Source organism: Dysidea avara, chromosome 7 (genome assembly GCF_963678975.1).
Source record: "Dysidea avara chromosome 7, odDysAvar1.4, whole genome shotgun sequence".
Taxonomy (NCBI): domain Eukaryota; kingdom Metazoa; phylum Porifera; class Demospongiae; order Dictyoceratida; family Dysideidae; genus Dysidea; species Dysidea avara.
This window is the reverse complement of record NC_089278.1, coordinates 13815885-13839462: the sequence shown is the minus strand read 5'-3', so window position 1 is coordinate 13839462 and position 23578 is coordinate 13815885. Positions and strand designations below refer to the sequence as shown.

The window sequence follows — 23578 nt, the reverse complement described above, 5'->3', positions numbered from 1 at the left end:
GAGATCAGCTGCTAAAAAATATACTGTGGGGAATAATGGGCATGTAATAAATATATGTATATAATTTGTATAATTACTAATAAAATCAAAAGTAATTGAAGTATTAAAAATCTTCTATAAGTTCTTTTCTTATTCCTGTGGTAAATAAAAAAACACATGGGTTAAAAAAGCCCCAAAGCCAGCCATAGGCTGGCTTTGCAGTATACAAATACAAAAAGAAGTGATATCTAATCAAAAACAGCCAAGCTGTAAAAAAAGGTGTGGCCCCCAAAAAGGCCATGGTGAAAAAAGATGTGAAATCCAAGGTGGCGGCCAAGAAATGGCTGTGATGGTAGGTTAATGGTAAAAATTTTAATAACGACAATTCAGGTGAATTTGATGCCAATTGGGTTAATGGTAAAAATTTTAATACCGACAATTCAGATGAATTTTGTGCCACTTGGTCTTGGCATCAAATTCACCTGAATTGTCGTTATTAAAATTTTTACCATTAACCTACCATCACAGCCATTTCTTGGCCGCCACCTTGGATTTCACATCTTTTTTCACCATGGCCTTTTTGGGGGCCGCACCTTTTTTTACAGCTTGGCTGTTTTTGATTAGATATGTATAGCTGCACTTATCAAACTGAGTATAAAACAATCATGCACCCACCACGCCCCTAAATGATCAGAATACATGCATGTCTCACACTTAACGATCAGTGCACTCCATGACCACACCTCTTAATGACCTAAGGCCAATGAAACTTGATTAGCAGTTTCGCGTCATCGCCCGCATGCTTTTTATATACCCGCATGGAATTTCATTATTGGTAATTCAGATCGAAATACTCTAATAGAGCAGTCACTTTTACTCTAATAGTGAAATCAGCTATACTCTAATGAAAAAATCACTTGTTTAATAGGAGTAACAGAAATAGCTGAATATTCTTATATGGATTATTGTATTGTATTGTATTAGTGCTTTACAGTGACCAGCACTGAAGGTCTGACAGCAACATGTGCTGCAGCCTTAGGATTACCTAACCTAATTTCAAGGACTTAGACTTAGTGACTTATAGCTGAAAAGGTGTAACAGAAAAGGGGCTAAAGTAAGGAAAAAAATCCCTCCAACCCCAGGATTCGAACTGCAGGTCACCCAATGTCTAGTCGGGGCCACACTCAGTCTCCTCCAACGTATTTTAGCTTTTTATTGCAAGAGTAGTAACGTATTTTAGCTTTTTAATGCAAGAGTAATCAATGTAGATCTCACCGTTTTTTGGCAGAAACCTTCATGTTTGGGATGTGTGTTGTGCTTTTGGAAAATAATGAATAATAACCACCCGCCCGCATCAAATTTTAAAAAATCTGAGCGAGAAACTGGTAATCAAGTTTCATTGGCCTAATTGCAATCAGCTACAATACTAGTTTTGCTGTACAGCCTGAAGACTTATTCCACATATGGCTGGTAGATTTCCTGCTGCATGTCTAAATGGGACACATCCTTTATTAAATGCAAATGTCAAATAGATGAAGCATACTTTAGAATTGGTCTTACAATGGATTTATATAGCTACAAACACTTTAAGCTGAAATTACTGTGTGATGTAGATAGCTCAATGTACAGGATGCTTTGGCTGCAAGATGCATGCTTCACAAGACCACTCCATTTAAGCTGAGAATTGATAAAGATTCCAAATATTTTGAAATAGTTAAATGTTGGAGAATGCTTGAATGAATTACAATCGAGGGGATTTAATTTCAACTGCCAAATTTTACATACTCATCAGGAGATTTGTTTTTTGTAAAGTGCAATGTTGTCAGCAAATAGTTTGATGTTATAATTTTGTGTAGCTCATCTATGTACAACAAAAACATTAGGAACACTAAAACTGTGAACCTTGAGGTACCCCATGACAGGCAACAATTCAGAGAAGCAACCATTAACAACTACTCATTGATATCTCTTATATAGTCAAAAAGGAATAAACTACATATAGCTAACAACAGATTACCATTAATACTAAGTAAAAGTTTCCTGTACAGAATAAAAGGTCTTCACAAGGTCTAGTATATAAAAGGCAGTGAATGGAATTACGTCTATCAAGGTAAGCTGTCCAAGTCCAATCACGAACAGATGAGACTAGTAGGATGACAGTGGAATGTTTACTGTGAAAGCCATGTTGTTTCACTAATAAAAGTAATGTTAAAAATTAAAACATGGGAATAGAGATCGCTGAAAAAAGTAAAGAAACAAGAGTCAAACAAGCCAGCATGTTAAACACTTAGAGATCTCTATTTGGACTCAATGGATATGGTAGTAAAAACAGTAGTTTCTCCATAAATCAGGGGTAGATAAGTACTCTGTATAAATGTTTATTTGAGTCCAAATAGAGATCTCTGTGTTTAACATGCTGGCTTGTTTGACTCTTGTTTCTTTACTTTTTCCAGCGATCTCTATTCCCATGTTTTAATTCTTAAATTACTTTTACACTAGTTTGTTTACTTATTATATACCTTGTACTATATAGCTCTGACATATCCAACTATAGGCATGCAGTGTACAGCATGCTGTGGTCAGCAATAGTATGGCTTCAGATTTATCATATAGGCATGCATACTTGTGCAGTTATGTGATTACAGTAAGTCAAGTATGCAGTGGTACACAACATTGTTGTTCTGGCATGAACTTAATATACTGTGGCTAAACATAGGTAATGATATAAGGTTTCCAAATGAATGTGTTAACATGAATAGATTGGATACTTATTAACACATTGGTTACCCTTGCAGAAACTAAGTCAGAAGATCAATGGCAAAGTGAACCTACAAGAAGCAAAATTGCTTGAGAATGCATGGGTGTTATCATTGTAAAATACATTGAAAAATAGGCCATGGACGTGAAGAAAGACATAGGAAGGAAAGTTATGTAGTTTTTATCCCCAAAAAGTACTCATATTTTGCTCTAGCCCTGTGAGAAAAAAATAAGAATAATAATATGAACAAAATGGCAGATTTCAGTTCTTTAAAAAAAGTACTTTTATTAAGTCCTTTTGACTTTATCTTTGCTAGTGGGCCTAAACTCCTTCCAAATTAACTTCTAAGGCTTCTTTTGAGGCTAAGGTGGTGTTAAGTTGAGTGTTCTATTAGGATTTTGGAAAAAACATAGGCGATCTCTGTTATGAACCACTACCGTGGTTCATGATAAGTCCTGACCAGTGCAATCATTAAAGCTGGTGACCACTTTCTAGCTCTCCATTGACACTGGTTCATTCATTACCCAGGGACTGGATAAAAATAAGGATAGCTATTAGATTGTAAGTTGATGATGCACCATCACCTTAATCACAATAGTTTTAAAGACAGGACAATAATTGGAAGGAAGATAATTATCACCTTTTTATGGACTAGAACAACATTAGCAGTAATCCAGAACTATAGAGGACTTGTGACACTGCAAGTTCTTGTTGGTAGTCTTATGTTCTGCCTATGTTTTCAATATTAGCACAGGCCCATCTGCTGGTACTTTTCAAGGATGCTTACTTCTAATTGATAAGTACCACCTCGAGAAAATACCCCAGTTAGTTATTCAGACGCTTAATGTTATTACTAGACTGATGCTAACAGTATCACGGGTTTAGTAACACATCACAAAAGCTATTATGTATACAGTTTATAAATGTATTTTTTTGGTAATACAGTATACCTATACATATTGGAATACCAACCTGGCTTATAATAATTTGATATAGTAAAACATGCTATACAACTATTATGGTGTCTTATAACATGTCCTATAATTTACTAGTGACCATGATCCGGTACTCTCCTCCTGCAAAATTAAAAAAAAAAATCATGTTTTAAATTATTTACCATATTTAGTGGGAATTACCTAGGAGCAGCCTTAATGATGTCATCTACCCTGAGAATCATCTCGGCTGCTTCAGCAGCAGACAAGAGCACTTGTTGTTTTACAATAAATGATTCTGTGATTCCTAATTGTTGCATGTCACCAATGGTTCCCTGCTCCATATCTGTAAATGATAAAAATGGTCTCAACAATCCCCAAATAGCCCTTATACCAAAATACCTGATTAAACAAGTTACCATACAAATAGGACACCTGTCTAAGCCAGTCAAATTGACATTTTCCAAATGTGTCATTCATGTAAGCACAAGTGACCTGCTTAATAATGAGGTCGTAAAAAATCTGGCTCAGTAGGTACCAGAACAGATGGGTCTCACTATATCAACAATCATGTGTGAGTCTATAATAATGTGACTGGATCTGAACTTTACAGTATAAAGTACTACAATGGGTAAAATACTTGTTATTAAAAAAAAAAAAATCCATAAACACTTTGTTCTTTTATGAAGAAAGGCTCTAATGGTAAAATCTGGATAATTATCATCTCATTTACCTACTCAAGAGAAGTTTGAAAATCTTTGTTTTGCTGTGGTAGACCAACAGAAATGTAGGCCATTTGCTTACATCATGTCGAAGAGATAGTATGCAATCAAGCTTTCTTCACTGATTTCGTCTGTCTGTGGTCAAAACTTACCTGGCAATAGATTCTCTATTCATGACCATGATGGTTAAAGTTACAAGTTAGTGTATTGTTGCAATCATAAGTTACAATCACTTTAGTAAGTACCTGTAATCTATTTTCCCTATACACTCAAATCGATCTTTCTGTTGTTGCTACTTTGTAGAGCTATAACTCCAAAAGTTCTGGGCATATGAGGCTGAAACTTTGCTAGAGCATACAATTGGCTATGTAGGCTAGAAATATTTTACAATAAAAATGTGCGATCTTGTTGGGTTTTCACAGATCTGATGATATATTATACCACTGCAAAGACATATGTACTTATTGCTACAAACTAACCCAGTCCAGCAGTGGTGTTTCCCTTAGCATGTGCAGCTCTCAGATTAGATATCAATTCAGAACTATCATAACCAGCGTTATCTGCTATTGCTATAGGCAACTACACAAAACAAATTGAACAGACAACTTCAATACACATGACACAGCTTACTTGTCGTAGTGCCTTGGCAAAAGATTCAATTGCAATGGCCTCCTTTCCTGGAGTCTGGGCAGCAAGATTTTGTACAGCATTTGCCATCAACATTTCAGAACAACCTATACAAATTCATCAAAGATCAGTGAAGTGTTTCACAATATTCTACATGGGGAAGACAGGGCTTTCTCTGAAAAGCAGTAGTCCAGGGAAGCACTGATCTAACTTGCTTAATGTGGTTAAAGGAATGTATATAATCAACAAAATAAGTAAATTTGATGTGCACAGCAAATCAATACTCTGGAAATCAGACTCTAGCAAATCAGACTCTGGAAAATGGCAAAAATTTCGTATCTTGGCTATACAGTACAATTTAGATGAAGGAAAGTAGTGATGCAATGCTGGTAATCAAAGAAAAGCTATTCTACAATAGAACAGTTTGAACATAAACAACAGGTATAACCTTATGTATAAAATGAGTACTTGGATTAACTGAATGTATAAATGACAGTTCAATAGAGTACTTTGCAGTCAATGTGTATGTATTATTAGAGTAGTTGAACAAAGGGACAACTATCTGGTCACTTATCTAAACACCACTGATTGACCAAAATGATGTCAAGCTGTTCAGATAATCAAGTATCAAACAGTACAGTAGTGCTATTTAAGTAGGGATTGCCCCTAAAGTGATAAGCGCTGCCTAAAATGCTGCCTTTAAATATCACCCTAGAGACATGTCATGTGACATAAATCACTTCTACAGAATAATAGTTGCTGGATACAGAATTTTTTAAAAATGCCAAAAAACTCTAATTTTGGTCTGCCAACCTGCCCGACCACAGTCGCAAGACAAGAGGCCAAGCAAAGCAGTGCATGCCACCATTTTACAACACCACAATAACAAACTCAAAGGCATGTGCCTTTGTGTTCCGATGAGTGTGCCCTTTGTGCCTTGTCATTTCTTTTATCTTCAATCAGCTTGGTCGTCTTCACGCAATGAAACCATATCAGGCATATCGAGGCATTAATTTTCCATATCAACACTTTCCTTGAGCAGCATATTTAGATGCCACAAATATATTTAAAGCACTTGCCACTTATGTTACTGTAAAAAATAGTGGATACCCGGTGGATACCTTGATAGGTTTGAGACCACACCCATTAATCATCTAATAACAATTGAGCATGGAGACCACATCTCTTAATCTATTTACTCAAACACAATAACCTCACCCCTTTATTGGTCTAGCTATACTAAATGATAGCATGATGAAAATAAGGAAGTGACCATGTCCCTTGGAATATAGGCAAGGGGTGACTCCAGATACTCTAATACAGCAGTCACCCTAATACCATAGATCTGACAGTCACACATGTATAGCTGTATACTATAAAAAAAAAACTAAGCAAACTAGTATATTTAAAAATTTCATGCCAATGTAGGGATTTTCTCACAGAGCTATGGTGTAACACCATCATTCATCTTTTGTTACATTACTTTATCGCTTGGGTCCCTACTTCATTTTTAAAATTAATAATTTATTAAAATTACAGCAGAACCTTCATTATCTGACCACCCGTTTGCCATTTGATCAGAAATATATTCAAAGAAGTGAATTTGTTCATGCATATTCATTTGTATACAAACTACTCTAATAGAACATACAGTTACTCTAATAGAACATACAGTTACACTAATAGCAACAAAATACTCTAATAATGCAATCACTACTTTCAGATAATTATGTTTCTACTACATCACCATCAACTATGCACACTACCATAATTTGAAATTTTTTTGCACGAAAATAAAGCGAAATACGGTATACAGTATTGTAAGAACTACTTAACTGATCATCAGTGAGTTGTTGCACAACACAAAGGATTAATGTTGCCTACCTCCTCCAAACACAGTTCTCGTTTCCTTCACTGTTTGACTAAGAACGCAGAGGGCATCATGCATGGACCGGTCAGCCTCTTCCAGTATCTGTTGAGTGGCTCCTCTCAACACAATGGAACAAGCAGCACCCAATGCAACTCCCGAAAATCTGATCAGCTAATAGAACAAAACAATTTTCTGTTAATTGTTTAGATTACTTTGCTCAACAGCAGGTAGCATACAGTAGTACCACTGTAATGAATTACACTATACAAATAATAGTTACAATATTGAAACTGATGTATACAGAATAACAATACTCACAAACAAGTACAGTGCTCACTTTATCTTCTCCTATCATAACTTCTTCTATTAGTTTACATCGTCCTAATTTGACCTTCTCTGGATTACCAAATGTTGACACTATTTCTCCACCTACAAAACAAACATACAAAACCTAAAGTGTAATCATGCTGTTGTTGTGTATCAATAAAACACTTAAACAAACAAAGTGTATTTAAATCCTAAAAATACCACCCCACACCATTACTGTCTGCTATAGAGAGACATAACTATATAATCTTAACTCAGGATATAATCAGCAAACATCCGCCACAAATACTACTGTGCATCATTACAAGTGTGTCTCACCTAACACCAAAGAGAGTCGTTCTACTCCTTCAAAGTCAGCATGCTCTATGGCCATCACTCCAGCATCAGCAAACAACTGCTCTGGATAATTGTAGATGAGTTGTCTACAAACAACAGATACTTCATCATGCTAATGACCATACAATATGTGCTTGTATACAAACAGAAACAGACCTGTTAATGAAACATGTTATATCATGCTTTAGAATCATATCCACTTTTTCCTTCATTTTCTCCTGCAAGAAGTAAATTACACTGTACTTAACACACGTGGTACTAAACTCATTACATACTCACAAGCACATGTCACATGTGACCCACACAAGCACGCATACACTATAACATTTTGCTGTATATACATACCTTTTCAGCTAGTTCAATTTCAGCAACTTTGGCTGTTGAATCAACTCTAACTTTAGAGCCAAATATCTAGTACATTACTAACATTGACAACTGATGTACATGTCACCAAATTGATACCTTTATTTTGTCAGCATCCATTGCTGTGTTAGCTATCAGCACACGAGCATTCTCTATTTTTTTCGGCTGATTAACACCAATTTTCTTCTCTAACAAGAAACCTGCAGAAATATAAGGTCCAATAGTAACTTGTGTAGTCATAATATTTGAATAAGTTCCCTATGTTGTAAATGTGACCATTTCAGCGAAAACCCGTCTAGTTCACACAACCTCCAAATTTTAAAAAAATTATCTGCATTATCTGCATTTTCAGCCTTCTGTGGTGAGTAGTTTTGGAATTACAGCACTAGAAAGTAGGAAGAACAAGGAAATCGATTTGTACAGTGACTATACTAAAAATAAACTACAGGCACTTGCATTCGCAGCCATACCTTCCGTTTGGATTAGTCTACAAAGTTGAAATTTGGCTTGAAATTTGGCTTACAATGTTCACCATCGATTGGCAGATTAACCAGGGTATAGTTTTAGTCCTGCAGTCACTTGCGCATAGGCATATGAAGGCAGTTTTGTTGAAAAAACAGCAACAATTTTGTTTACGTCTACCGCATTGTAAACAAACGCACGTGACACACTAACCATTGGGGTTACATAAATGAAACAAAGATTTTCAAACTCCCCAAGAGTAGGCGAATAAGATGGTATATAGTTTTAATCAATTTGAGTCTTCTTTGTTCGAGTACTGGCCCAACAAAAACCTGCGTATTTTTTTCTTGTAGCATGCATAATTTTACAAATTATTTTTAAATTTCAATTTTCTCAATACACATGCTTGTGCAAACTAGATGGGTTTTCACTGAGATGATCACAAATTGTTTAGACAATTAAAAAGCATGCATCACCAAGGTTGTGCATAATATTATTGTAGCATGGCAAAGTTACTATAATTATAATTTTCTCAACAAAGAGATACTCTAATAGATACTCGTTTATTCTAATACAACAATTGTTTATACTATACAGTACTCTAAAGATTCAGTTTGCAGTAGCACGCAAACAGTATGTTATATTGTACCTTCTTCCAAGTAGGAGTCACTCAAGTTTCCTCCTAGTTTCTTAATAATTTGAATAGCCTCCAAATTAGTTGAACCCTACACAGCAAAAATAAAGTGTCTTCAGGTAACTCTAATTAATGCCCAACCTTCAGTCGTAGTACTGCATCAACTGCTAAATTGGAGAAATGATCCTTATATTGGTGGAGGATCTTTGATCCCAGAGTGGTAGATGCTATGTTGAACAAATCCTAAATGGGGACAAAACCACGTACCAATTAGGAGAGTCATCAAACTAGTTCTACCTGTTTGAATTTCTCTGCATCAGACCTACAGCAAAAATATAAACATTGGAATGGGAGCTCACATGAGACATATTGTGATAGATACATGTGTGTGCTTGTGCACACATACAGAGACCCTACAACTACATATAGCATGGTATTGATAACTAATACTTGGGTCAAAGGTAGAAACTGCTTGGCACAATGTCATAAACTTACGGGAATGTACAGTGAAACCTGTGTATTAAGGATAATGACAACCTGTAACTGACGAAAAGAGTCAGGTGACTTGATTTTCTAGGTCGGTTAACATACTAAGGTTTCAGACCTCATTCTCAATTGTCCTGATGTCTATCAAGACACACGGTAGTGTGTTGTGTGGCCTATGAAGCCGGCGCGCCACACCGTGAGTATATTAACAGGAAGATAGAAAACGCAATTTTCACACCTATGTAGCTCTGTGATCCCTACTCCGATTGGAACCAAATTTGCTACAGACGTGCCGGCCAGTTAAGGGAGTTTACATCCCAAATGTGAAGAAAATCACTCCAGTCATTTCCAAGATACGAGCGAACAAAGTTTTGTTTTAATTTCTTCGTTTTTTTCTTCATTTCGCACACTTCGCAAAATCTGCTATAAAACACAAATGCGTGCTTGGATTGGGCTGAATTTGGCACACTTAAAGGGCTCATTAAGGCAGATCTCCATACCAACTTTGTTAGGAATCTGATGAACATTCACGGAGTTATGACCGATTATTTGCGTAAAATAAGGTTGAAGGTCTGTCACGCCTACAGGGTAAACCCCTTGGAGGAATGAGTTGAAAATTGATATGTAGATGGAGTAACTATTGTAGGAGTGCCTTTTTGTGGTTTGAAAGGAATCGAGATAAAGACCATGGAGATATGACACAAAACCCAACCTGTGCCAAAATTACGCGATCGATTTTTATGAATAAAAAAACTATTAGTTTTCAAGTCTACCAGGCAAACCGCTTAGAGCAATGAGCTGAAAATCAATATGTAGCTGGAATAATCATCATAGAAAGTCCTTGCAGTAGTACAGAAGAATTGCATTACAAACCACTGAGTTATGATTTGAAACACAACTATGTGTAACAAATGCGAGATCGAGATACTCTAATAGAACAGTCACCCTAATAAAGCATTCAGCTATGTTTATAACTTACTCCATTATAGAATTATATTACATTGCAAGTTATTCTGTGGGGAATTCAGCTACAAACAGTTAATCTGATAGACAGTTCAGCTACAGGCAAGTCACCCTGTAGAGAGCTCATCTTGAAACAAATCACCCGGTAGAGAGATCAGCTAGAAGAAGTCACCTTGTAGAGAGTTCAGCTACATCATGTAGAGAGTTCAGCTACATCATGTAGAGAGTTCAGCTACATCATGTAGAGAGTTCAGCTGCAAACAAATCACCCTGTAGAGAGTTCAGATACGAACAGATCACCCTGTAGAGAGTTCAGCTGCAAACAAATCACCCTGTACAGAGTTCAGCTATGAACAGATCACCCTGTAGAGAGTTCAACTAGAAACAAGTCATCCTGTAGAGAGTTTAGTTACAAAGAAACCACCATGTAGAGAGTTCAGCTGCAAACAAATCACCCTGTAGAGAGATCAGCTAGAAGAAGTCACCTTGTAGAGAGTTCAGCTACAAAGAAACAATCATGTAGAGAGTTCAGCTGCAAAAAAAATCAATCACCCTGTAGAGAGTTCAGCTACGAAAATATCACCCTGTAAAGAGTTCGGCTAGAAGAAGTCACCTTGTAGAAAGAATCCTGTAGAGAGTTCATCTACAAGCAAATTGCCCTGTATAGAGTTCAGCTACATTTCAAGTTACCCAGTAGAGAGATCAGCTGCAAACAAGTTATCCGTAGGGAATGATTGACATGTAATAACTGTATGTATTATATATATAATTTGTACATTTACTAAAGTATTTAAAATCTGCTTCATCTTTTTCTTCTTCCTGTGGTAAAGAAAAAAAGATAAGTTAAAAAGCCCCAAAGCCGGCCATATTGCCGGCTTTGGGGGGTATACAAACACAAAAAGAAAGTGAAATCTAATCCAAAACAGCCAAGCTGTAAAAAAAGAGTGCGGCCCTCAGAAAGGCTATGGTGAAAAAAGATGTGAAATCCAAGGTGGCGGCCAAGAAATGGCTGTGATGGTAGGTTAATGGTAAAAATTTTAATAACGGCAATTCAGGTGAATTTTGTGCCAAGACCAAGCGGCACCAAATTCACCTGAATTGTCGTCATTAAAATTTTTACCATTAACCTACCATCACAGCCATTTCTTGGCCGCCACCTTGGATTTCACATCTTTTTTCACCATAGCCTTACTGAGGGCCGCACTCTTTTTTTACAGCTTGGCTGTTTTGGATTAGATTATTACTACAAGTACACTCTAATGAAGGAGCAAAACCTAGCAAATATGGCTGATCGTGTCAGTTCACCAAACTTTGCTCAGCCTCTTGAAACTCTCACCTTACGCCACGCCACACTACTGTTTCATGGTATACACAACAATTGTGCACATCACTGTACATGTGACAGACACAGGTTAATCACCTACCCATTATCAACGGCAGCATCTGTTAGTGCCTTCCTAGCACAATCCACAGCTTTCCTCCATCCAGCAATGATTGTCTGAGGATGAACCTTGGACGCTACTAGCAGCTCTGCCTCCTAATACAATAAACAATGTCACAATGAACAGCTAAAAGCAAATAATCTGTTGACTAACTGACAGTGACAATGGGTCATTTACCAACAGCTACCCTGAGACATACCCAATTTACATCCATACAAACATTTCCATTTACATGAATGCAACGATCAAGAGTTTGGATAACTAGGTCAACCAAACTTCAAAAGGTTAATGTCTTATTACCCGTAACAGTTCTGCAGCTAATACCACAACGGATGTTGTACCATCACCAACGACATCATCTTGAACTTTTGAAATGTCTACAAGAAAGAGAAAACACATGAGGCACACATTAACCACACAGTGTAAGTCCTATTAAGAAAATAACAACTTGTGAAACTGTATATCAGACCTGAACTTTACCTATATATACTTAAGTACAACTACGTAGTAAAAGTACCAGTACTGTCCTTTAAGTATGACAGCTCCAGTACTAGCATACATTCTAAAGCACTTGTACTATCACATGACCTCATGTGTATAAAATGCCACGTTATGATTTATGTAAAAATACCAGGAATAGCCCAAACATGTACTCCTTACTACAGTATTTCTTTGCTACATACATCAGATTTATACAATACTGACCAACAAGTACTTTTGCTGCAGGATTGTCCACACCAACTGATTTCAGGATGGTTGCTCCATCATTGGTCACTTCCATGGAAGGTTCGCCGCCATGAGTAGAAGTGGCCATCAAAATTTTGTCCTAACAAAAGACACAAACAAATAGAACTGCAATGATGTTGTACATAACATGTCTATTAGTGGTGCCACAATATGAAAATTTTCATATCACAATAATCACAATTAGTGCTGTACACCAGTGTCCAATTAACCAGTTATTAACCAGTGTTGTCTAGGTCAGCCAATAACTGGTGAAGAAACCTTTAAACCAGTTATTGCCCACCCACTAGGTAAATCATAAATTACCCCTGCTGACAAGTGTTAACATCATAACATAACCTCAAAGCATGACAGGATGTTGATGGTCACTTTGAGCCAATTAACCAGTTATTGCCAGTGACAAACATTTTTGTAGGGGTACAGCACTAATCACGATACCATGGGTTTATATATCACAATAATCTTAAATGAATTGAATATGTTAATGTTTTCACAGGACAAGTTTTATTCAGTCTATCTAATGATGTGACAAAGTTGACACTTGTTTATTAAGCATCACCACATGTTGCCAGAGAAATATCCTCATATTTTGCAAATATCAAGTCACTTTTCACTAAATAATTTGTGTTTTTTATATCACGATATAGCCTTTTCTCTATCACGATTATCTTGAAATGTTACTATCACGATAATCGCGATATACAATATATCGTGGCATCACTAATGTCTATGTACCGTATAGTAAAAAACTTTGGCAGTAAAAAAGTGCGACAAAACCCCTCTTTTGAAAAAATAGGAGGAAAAACTTTGGCGATTGAAATCATATTCGCCAAAGTTTTTACTGTTATATGTATGGTATACGTAAGGATATTACAACAAGGTGTCAGCTCATCAATTAATTAGTAAGTGTATAGGTAGCTAGTGTTGTTGTTGTAACAGTACTTTTGTAGCTACTGATCTAACGGCGTGCTAGCTAAGGTGTGCTTCACTATCTCCTGCGATGCCGAGAGCGACCGTATTTATGAACTCCAGTAGCAGAGGTTATCTCGTATATCTGGTCAAATTCATCGCCAGACAATGAACTAGCTGACGTGTGAACGGGAAGTCGGTTGGAAATGCTATCCCAAGGAGTGCTTACAACTGTGGGACACATTCCTATAGGAAGATCTCCAAAGTCAGCTCGATCTTTATTGCGTGGTGGTAGGAGCTGACCTTCTTCATCTCAAGTTCTATATAGTTACTCAATGTACTCATCTAAAATAATTGGCGAAAAAACTTTGGCGAATTGAATGCAATTTGCCAAATTCGCCAAAGTTTTTTACCGCCACAGTTTTTTACTATACAGTACATGTACTTATGTTCAATTTCTACTTGGCAAGACTATTTCAATTATTTGACACAGTAAGGTACAGTGTATCATACTTATATCTGATATTACAGTATTTAGCCAGTATGATCATCACCGTATAGTAAAAAACTTTGGCAAATTTGGAGAATTTGGCAAATAGCATTGCAATCACCAAAGTTTTATCCGCCAATTATTTTTAGCAATCACATGAGCAGATTAGCCATACACCTGCCATTTTGAAAGGATGGGAATTGACAGGTATCGTGGGTATTTCCAAGCGTTCTCTTCAATTGTCACGAGGTTCATTGCCCCACAAGAGTTCACTAAAATCCTCTCGATATTACAAGAACCAGCAAATGATACTTACACTTGTACAATAGCTACCACTCGAATGCAACAACACCACATGCTAGCAATTAAGACTTGCCAATTAAGGGGTGTGGCAGTTGTTTCCATCGTCAGTCATCATCCCTTACTGTGAAGGATAAAACTCGCAATTGAAACTCTGCAATGCCCCTTAATTGGCGAGTTGTTTAATTATTTGCACTTGCGTGTAGCAATGTTGGTACAGTACGTGGTAACTACGTTCTATAATTGATTATAAAAAAATTTCAGGTGAAGCTCCATCCACCAATTTTGCAATAGTCGGTATTCGCCAAACTTTTTTTACAACCAAAGTTATTTACTATACGGTACTATTCTACAGCTTCAATGGTTAGTGTGGTTACTACTAGAGCTGTACCAATATACAGATACATATCGTATCGGTACCCAATATAGAAATGTTATAATATTAGTGGAAGCCGATATCACTGCTAACAACCGATACGATATACTGATATACAATTGAACTATCTGAGGACATTGTGCACTGATTAAGCTACATTACTCAGTGAACAAGACTGGAAAACAGTGGTTATCTTTCTTGTTTAAAAACACCACGCGACATGATGCCATATAAGTACATGTATTTGGCTGTTTTACTGCTACAATAGTTACCAATCACACAACAAATAATCATAGGGTTTAGTCTGGGAAGCAACCACAAAATGAAATAAAGAGCACAACAAAAAACAACAGCCATCTTTACAAGCCATTGAAATGCAGAGTAATCTGGACTACACTTGGTAGTCTCGTCCCCAACCGCCCACGTGCTCGATCACATGAAGGTTGTCTGATGACTTTGGTCCACTTTCTTGGCCCTAGTGGAATATTGCTACAAAACATGTTTGTTGTGCTCATTCATGCTTACATTCAAATGAATAAACTTTTCATTTACTTAAAGAAGTCGGTTAGTTTATAAAAATCGCTGGAGTAACTAATGAATGCCGATTAAAACTTTATCTTTATGTACGAAAACCTTCTTAGCATTCGACTTAGAACAACAATCAACGACAAAGAAGACCTTTAGACAACTACTAAGCTAGTTTTTCAGGTGTATACTTTATTAATGCACACTTCCTGGGCCAAGAAGTTGGACTAATGTCACCAGACGACCTTCGTGTGATCAAATGCGTGGGTGGCTGGGGACGAGACTATACACTTGGCAGGAGCATGTATTAAAATATTTGTGGCCAATTGTGGGTGTCTTATTGTCTCAGTTGTGAATACAGGCCACACCACCCTGCTTAGTCAGTGATTATAAGTCAGTCTTCAGTAGTTAAAATAAAGTTGAACATCCCATATTTGGTAATTTCAATCTTAATGTGTTACACTTTGCTATATCAGTATATCGGATCAGTATTGTAAAGATTTTAAAATCATTTATCTCATATCGGATCGGTATTGGATCGGTTTAGTTTTCTTCTATCGGTACATCCCTAGTTTGCAGAACATATTTAGTTATTTATGCAAAAGTCCAATGAGCACTGTACAGTAAAGCAGTGAAGTTGTGATCACTTAGGTACAGTTCTATGAATACCAAACATCACTAGTGTAATTTCTATTCAAATGTCATTAAACAGAACACAACACATGCAGGAACCCTGAACTTATGGCTGTACATCCATTCTACAACAATAAAGCTTACCATTCCTTTAGGACCAAGTGTGCTCTTGACCAAGTCTCCAATGGCCACAGCTCCAATGAAGGAGGACTAGACAGATATCATAATGACTATTAAACTATATGGAATGACACATTATAACTTAGCTATCTCATTGCTTTAACCGAAGCTAGCAATACTTTATATTCCGTAGAATTCTTCTTTACACAGAAAGCAATATGTGAAGCTAGCCTACAACCATTCTGCTTAAATTGAATGTGGGGCATGAAGATTTTTACTTTATACATGAGGCCATTAATGCACCTGCACGAATCAACATCTTGTGCTGTCAGCAAAAAGAAAAATGAAACACAAAGGAGGAAAAAAATACATACTGTGGTATGCTACAAGACACCTGATGGCCTGTTGGGCAGAAACACATCCTAACAATGAATAGTAAACCAGTAGAAAATTTCACAAATTTTTTTTTGTAGTGGAAGCATTTTCACAGGAGGCACTTGACCATGCCTAAATCATCACTGCCATTGTGAGGCTAGTTTCTCATCAGTATATTCTTTTGTGGGAAAGTCTAAACTTTCATAATCCGTACCGTACAGTACTACTGTACTGTATGATAATATGTTTCTTGGTTACCACTTTGATTTTGCAAACTATCGGCTCCATCATTATACCAACTTACCAGACGAGCAGTCTCAGCCTTTTCCTCCTCAGCTAGCTGCTTGAACACACTGATGGGCTGTAATGATGCCTAGCAATGAACAAACAACTTGATAACGTAACAAACAATAACTATGTGTATGTTATGAACACTATATTACTTACTGTATTACTGACTACTATCCACAAGTACATAAAACAGACTCTTCTCAGCTACAAACCCTTGGTAATAGAAACTTGCAATATATCTAGGTGACTACTAAGAACATTTCATTGTGCTACAATTAATTTACATGGTTGCCTAACATGAGACAAAAATGGACATCTACAAATTGTAAGTACATTGCATATAAAAAGCAGAACACCTATGCGCATATTTCTATAATTTTGTCAATGTCTTGACTGGATAAAAATGTTCTTTTCAAACCTGTGGCCAAGTCATTCCTTAAGTTTTATCTGCGACTGCATTTCTTCTTGATTGTCCGCCATTTTATTTCATGGTATTCCTGTGCTTCTATATTGCACATTTCTCAATGTGTAGATACAAGAACCAATAGAACAAGATTGGCAACTGGCATGCACCATGCAACACTCTGAGTGTTGATTTGTGTGGGAAAATGGTGTCTTCTGGTCTGGACAGTCATAAATAGCCAATGGTGTGGATCATTAATGTTAATCAGTTTACTTAGTACTCTTTCACATGTCATCTTCATTCTCTGAAATTTTCATGGTTTATTCGTTAGGTGAGATAGATCTTTCAATAGTACAGTGCAAGACTTCATGACATTGTAAAGACTTTAACATTACTTTCCTAGACTCCTATACTCTTCACAAGAGGGGGACAAAACACAATGACATCCATTGACAATCAAAACACAAAAGAAACCAGTAGAATTAAAGTTCGTACATCTTTTATAGTTGTTGAAATCCAACTTGGGGAAGGTTAAACCACCAACTGCTCTTCTAACCACATGGAGTTTAATTACATGAGGGTGGGCACACTGGCACATCACTCAGGTATCAATCCCGAGGACCCTGAAATTTTGTAGGTCACTTCTTAAATTATTTCTGAAAGATGAAGTATATGATAGAAATTTTGTACATTTTTAAGATGAAAGTTGACGATTGAACAGATGTAACGGAAGTTGACAAAATTTTCATGGTAATCTAAGGATTTATTGATTTCAAATTACTGAATTTTACGAAGTATTAATTGAAATACACCTTGAAATATGGGCAGTCATATTTGAAATTTCGAAGACAATTTTAGCTCATTATCTACCCCTTGGCCAACCCTGCTTTCTTGGTTCTAATATTTACAGTATCAATTACAACAGTCATCAAGAAAACACTGAAGGCAGATCTACTTTCACTTGTCAAGTAGTAAACTGTCGCCAGAAGAGTTGTACAGGTCAGGCATAAAACTCGTGTTAGTTGCAGGTACATTAGTTGCTTGTAATCAAACTCACCAACAAATCTCTACATGAACAAATAGTTGCCCTATTCATGCACCATAGGTTGTAAGTACAATATCGATACCTATGCATGTACAGTCATCAACGTGGTGTGTAAATTCGCTAAGTCGAGCCCACCCGGAAAGTAATAAACGGAGAGTAGCATGGAACAAACTAACACTAATAACTTACCATATTCAGTGACTTTGAAGATCACAGTGCACTAGCAGGTAACACGAGTAACACACGAGGTATCGGTATTCTATTTAGAGAGCACCAAAATGGGCGGTTTATTGGTTGCTTTGTTGAATCGAAAATTCAGAGTTGGAAACCTATATTGGAACGACAACAGTAACAACACTTAGGGAAGCTCCTTGAGATATGCCGGGTGCTTATCTGCTCAGGCATAATTCACTTAGGGAATATTGACATCCTGTTTCAATGCTGTTTGCAAAGCACCATCCTTAGCCTAAGTTTGTGAAATGTTGCAAGCAGCTCGTGAGATGTTGCGCTCAGTGACTGGTTGTACACGGTATTTACTATGAATCTATGCTGGTTGTCAACTCAGTATTGTATAAAGAAATGGTAAACATGATGAGGCAATTAACAGACATCTCAACTCTCATGCATTTATATGTATGAGACACACTCATTGGATTGTTACCTCATGCATGGTTTTCCACCTCGCGCATTGAAAATTGAGCTCTCGCGTGATTTAATTCTCAGAAAGGCACAAAACAGTGCTCCGATAGCTAAAAATTTAAAATAGCACAAGAAAATGGCAGAAAAATGTTTTAAACACTGAGGGGATCTCACTCATTTTAGCCTCAGGTCTCACTCCTAGTGGACTTTACAGGTTGAGGTCTCTGAGGCAAGGTAGTCTCATGTAGCCAGACCCTTTTATTTCTTTTGTGTGGGGCAGGGAAAGAAAAGGGTCTGGTGAACATAGTATAGTATCGTAATTGGCCTATCCCGGGATTGTACTGTGTAGTTTCCGGATTGTTTGTGGGTGTGAATTACGTGTTTGCTAACTGTTGTGTCCTGTTGCTTTAGATATAAAGAGTGATCTGCTGATCTTTGCATCATTTGCATTCTATTACCATAGCTACTGCTTTTATATCTATGGCAACAGGACGCAAATGATATTAGCAAAACATGTCATTCACACCCACAAACAATCCAGAAGCTGTGCAGTAGAATCCCCACCATCTCAGGATAGGCCAACGATGATGCTATACTATGTTCACCAGATCCTTTTCTTTCCTTGCCCCCACACAAAAGAATGAAAAGGGTCTGGCTACGTGACACTAGAGGCAAGGGGTAGTCACTACCAATAGCCACCTGCAACCGGAATCAAGGTTTTTGATCTACAAAAATGTATCTTTGATAGCTTAATTACACCTGAAAAGGGCCTTGATTGCTTGACAATTTAACACGTTTTCGTAAATTCTTGGTTTGTTTTTTGGCGATCGCCACTTTTGACGACTCTTGTTCACTTGAATTTTATCACTTGATTTGATGGTCGCAGATGGTTCTGTAGGACTATTGTTAATGAGTACCCCTTGTGAGGCCGGTTTAGTATACTGAGGTAGAGTCCCATCTGTGTCAGTGTTGGTGACTGATGTACATTGTGCCTATATATTTTAGAATACTACTCTTTAAGCTACCAGATATTTTTGTGGTTCTACTAGTTTGTGTAGCTGCAAAAAAAAACTTAAAGGCTCACTGTGGTGAGTTGCTTAGCCTTGCCATGGTTTTCGTTATCAATATAGCTAAATTTATTACAAAGCTACCAGTTTTCAAGTAACAAGAGGTCAGAGCTTAATTATAGTCAGAATACTTGATTAGTCAGTGGAGGAATAAGTTAACACTAGAATTTGCCACAAGAATGGACATCAATTTGCTTAATCATTGCAACTTGTAGACTTTACAAACTAACCTGCTTTGGCACTAACGTAGTGAGAATTAATGGGTGTCAACTGAGGTAATGGGATGCTATTGGAGGACTATTCACCCTGTGTTCCTGCCATTATATTGTCAATATAATAATAAAGGAATTTTCAACCTTGAAATGATGTGTGTAAGTATCTTCCGATTTTCTTCTGTAGCTTATTTGATTCACTTTTCCATGAAAATCTGATCCAGAATCAGTGGCAACTATCATATGTCATGGATTATTTATTGCATCACTCCTATACGCCAATACTAGTGTCCACACAAAGACTGAAGCATTCTTTTTTTTCCTGGGCGCTGACTGCTCAGTATCAAATATTAATTTTGCAAGTGTGTTACAAGATGCAAGCATCCACCACATGAAAAATATTTAGAGGCACTTAAAATGCCAACAGTTGGGATTGCGAGAAATGGTATGTAGCTAACATTGCAGTAAAGTGGCTCCCAAATGGTCATGCTCATAGCCACCAGCATGCATGCATTTTCATTCAATGGAACAGAACTATAGCTATCACAGCAGTTCTGTCTTTTCATGATTAACATTTATAGTCTTTGTAACATTGAAACTGTTGGTTTGTGCAGTTACACCTCCCACATCTCCTGCATTGGAGATGTAAAGACTACAACTGAAAAATCCTGTCAGAAATGTTCCCGATTATGGTACTCAACACATGCAGCTATGCCTACTCTGTTGGAGTTGGATCAGTATACATAGAATTTATCAGTTGGACTATACAGTGGAACATGCTAATCAGGACACTTGAAAATAAGGACACCTGCATAATCAGGACACTTTATAATGGTCCCAAAGTATCCCTTAGCCTGTAAACTGACCTGGAAAATCAGGACACCTTGATAATCAGGACACTTTTACTAGTCCCAAGGTGTTAATGCACAGGTTTCACTGTATATCACTGCAGACTCAAGAAGCCTTAATGCCAGACAGCAGTGCTGTTCTTTGCTAAATGTATGTATTTGTAAATGTATTGGAATTACATACATAATACATATGTCTTGTGTATAATAGCCTCCACCAAAAGTTTATGCATGTATTAACCATGCTACACGTGCAGTTTAAAATAACAAATACACTGGCTCCAATAGCAATACAAACTGAAAGTGTACACAAACAAATCAATACAAACATAAACCACTTCAGAGGACTACAAGCTTCCCTTGTGACTATCATTGCAATTAATCAGCAACATACCTCAAAGCATGGTCATGCACACTTGTTTGTTTTCATAAGGTATCCTTGAGGCCACATGATAGGGTCTGTGGTCAACAATGTCATTCTAGTAAGTAGCTATTAGCTTATTGATACATCCTGGTACCATGTACAACTATAAATTGATGAAATAATTGATGCAAGTGTCATTATTACTGGAGTTGGTACATATAGCCAGCTATGTTAGCCTTAGTAGTGTTGATTGTGGCAGCAGGAACATTTGCAGCTTGCCTTTGCCGTAAGCCAAATGGAATATGCAACAAATAATTATGCTAATTTGCATGCTATGATGTCACATAGCTATAATTATGTGTGATGTACTTTTTTTGCATAATTAATAGGGCCATGCAAGCGCCTATGGAACCAAAAAAATTTAACCTAAATGTTGAGATGACCGTGTTTGTTGTGTGTACATGTATTCATTTGAATCATATTCCCTGTTTTGCCATTTTATATGTGCAGGCATTTCATAAGTGTGTGCATTGAAACCTCTAATCCTAACATCTCTATAATCCAGAGTACCTAACATTGTTTTGTATACCAAAAATACCTTTTCTATATAATATACTACCTCAATAATCTGACATCCTTGCTAATCCAGCACAATTTTCATACCCCAATGAGTGTTAGATTATAGAGGTAAGCATGGCCTATAGCTGTCAGCCACTATCTATACTATTAGCTTTTGGCATATTCTATCTTAATTTTTGTGTATGGTTTTATTGTGAAACATGTCACATATTCAGATGGATACAATCAAAACTGTAACATGCAAACTGTGATTGAATTTTCTCACAACAAGATGAGGTAATGTGTTTATTGAAATAGCGGCTTATGTCTTAACAATCATCTGTTGTTATTAGTTGTGATTCACTCAACGAGGAATCTTTATGCTCACAGTTCTACAATTATTCCTCTTTGGTTTATGTGACTGAAACTACTGACTATGACAACATTAACATAGCATTGTCTGAATGGGCAGATGGATTATCTTATGAAGATGTCAACTCCACCTGCTACCTACAGTTACTCTTTTCAGTTTGTGTGTTCTTGTATCCTCCGTGTGATGGAGGTGAACAACATATCACTTTGTGCCATGACACTCAATGTCTCAACTACATAACTGACAATTGTGATGAAGCAGTGAAGATTGTAAACATGCATTCTGCTGATGAAATTAACACTAACTACCACTCATCACTCCAATCACTTTGTGATACCAGAAAACATCTATTGGGTGAGTTTTTACTCGATGGTGTTGTATATAGTGTAAATTAATGTCCTTTTTGTAGAAATGACTGCTAAACATGACAATGACAACAAAATAACAATTGTAATTACAACAGCAGCCATTTTAGCTACATTTGTACTGATCGTTATGCTTGTCTTCCTTCTCTTCAAGCAGACTCAGGGCAGGTAGTTATATATACACAGTGTGTTAACATTGTTGTGTCTATTATAAACATGCATGTTTGCATGCTGGCCATAAATTTACTGCTTCCTGTTGATTTAACAAACTTTCATTTTCAAACAATAACTGCAATGTGTGGCTGCATGTATAGACTGTAAACCGCCAAAATAAATTATTATGATCATCGTGTGACCTCACCCTTTCTATATGTCTATCTTAATTCTCTCTTATTTGTTATATCATCTGTTTGTGTAGGACACCACTTTTTCATAATTGCAAGCAGTGCAAGTTAAGGATAACAGATGAGATGCAACTCAATGCTAGTATGCAATTTAGCTCTAGTCAAATGAAGAGTAACTTTGTGTGACAAACAGAAGAATTTATGAATGATGTTCAGTTGTTTTATCTGTTACTTGTATGTTTGGATCATTATTAAGTGAAAATTTGTACATGTATCACTAATGTGTATGCATATATATATGTTTACCCTAGCGTGTACTTGCAGAGACTCAAGTTATACAGTGAGTGTTGGAGCTTGATGTCAGAGGTGTTATATGCATACATAACTATAGTAAGCATATTGATATAATGTACATACCATTACACATGCAGTAAGTCACTGAAGTTTCAGTACTATACCTCAATGTACATTGTTTAGTATTACTCATTTTGAGTTAAAGTCTATGTTATTCCTAGATATGTTACTCTTATCTGAGCTCTTATCGGTGCAGTCCATGGCCATTTAATATCATTGACAGATCATGACTAATGAATGTTTAATTCACCACCCCAAACATTAACATGCATACACAGGGGGAGGATCCAGGAGCTGGAAGGAGGAGGGGCACACCCAGGCAAGATGGATGTGGTCGGGATG

The 23578-nt window shown here is 36.8% G+C and overlaps 2 protein-coding genes across 3 annotated transcripts; one reads left to right on the top strand and one right to left on the bottom strand.

Moving 5' to 3' along the window:
- Positions 1–3692: 3692 nt before the first annotated feature.
- On the bottom strand, positions 3693–18420 carry LOC136260382 (T-complex protein 1 subunit beta-like). Its single transcript, XM_066054094.1, has 19 exons — positions 18302–18420; positions 16678–16746; positions 16023–16088; positions 12607–12727; positions 12202–12278; positions 11884–11996; positions 9308–9332; positions 9152–9253; positions 9026–9101; positions 8014–8114; positions 7897–7962; positions 7708–7769; positions 7534–7637; positions 7226–7317; positions 6903–7059; positions 5022–5125; positions 4871–4970; positions 3874–4015; positions 3693–3813 (listed from the first exon to the last, which is right to left on the bottom strand). Exons 1-19 carry the CDS (start codon positions 18302–18304, stop codon positions 3786–3788), a joined length of 1608 nt encoding a protein of 535 aa, XP_065910166.1. The 5' UTR covers positions 18305–18420; the 3' UTR covers positions 3693–3785.
- Positions 18368–23177, top strand: LOC136260383 (uncharacterized). Of its 2 annotated transcripts, XM_066054095.1 has the most exons (6): positions 18368–18694; positions 20218–20475; positions 22037–22097; positions 22154–22527; positions 22583–22706; positions 22957–23177. In XM_066054095.1, the coding sequence occupies exons 2-6, from the start codon at positions 20448–20450 to the stop codon at positions 23066–23068; spliced, it is 699 nt and encodes a 232-aa protein (XP_065910167.1). In that variant the 5' UTR covers positions 18368–18694; positions 20218–20447; the 3' UTR covers positions 23069–23177. The 2 variants fall into 2 exon arrangements, with proteins under 2 accessions (XP_065910167.1, XP_065910168.1); XM_066054096.1 differs by lacking the exon at positions 20218–20475.
- Positions 23178–23578: the final 401 nt, after the last annotated feature.

What these genes read in the sequence shown, in the direction of transcription:
- LOC136260382 (XM_066054094.1), bottom strand. An exon ending in AGGCTGAGACTGCTCGTCTG is followed by an intron (nt 16,089 to 16,677) that starts GTAAGTTGGTAT and finishes ATATCTGTCTAG; the next exon opens with TCCTCCTTCATTGGAGCTGT. An exon ending in ATCATTAAGGCTGCTCCTAG is followed by an intron (nt 3,814 to 3,873) that starts GTAATTCCCACT and finishes TTAATTTTGCAG; the next exon opens with GAGGAGAGTACCGGATCATG.
- LOC136260383 (XM_066054095.1), top strand. Translation starts at nt 20,448, where the DNA reads ATGCCAACAGTTGGGATTGCGAGAAATG. An exon ending in AGTTGGGATTGCGAGAAATG is followed by an intron (nt 20,476 to 22,036) that starts GTATGTAGCTAA and finishes TCACATATTCAG; the next exon opens with ATGGATACAATCAAAACTGT. An exon ending in TTCAAGCAGACTCAGGGCAG is followed by an intron (nt 22,707 to 22,956) that starts GTAGTTATATAT and finishes CTGTTTGTGTAG; the next exon opens with GACACCACTTTTTCATAATT.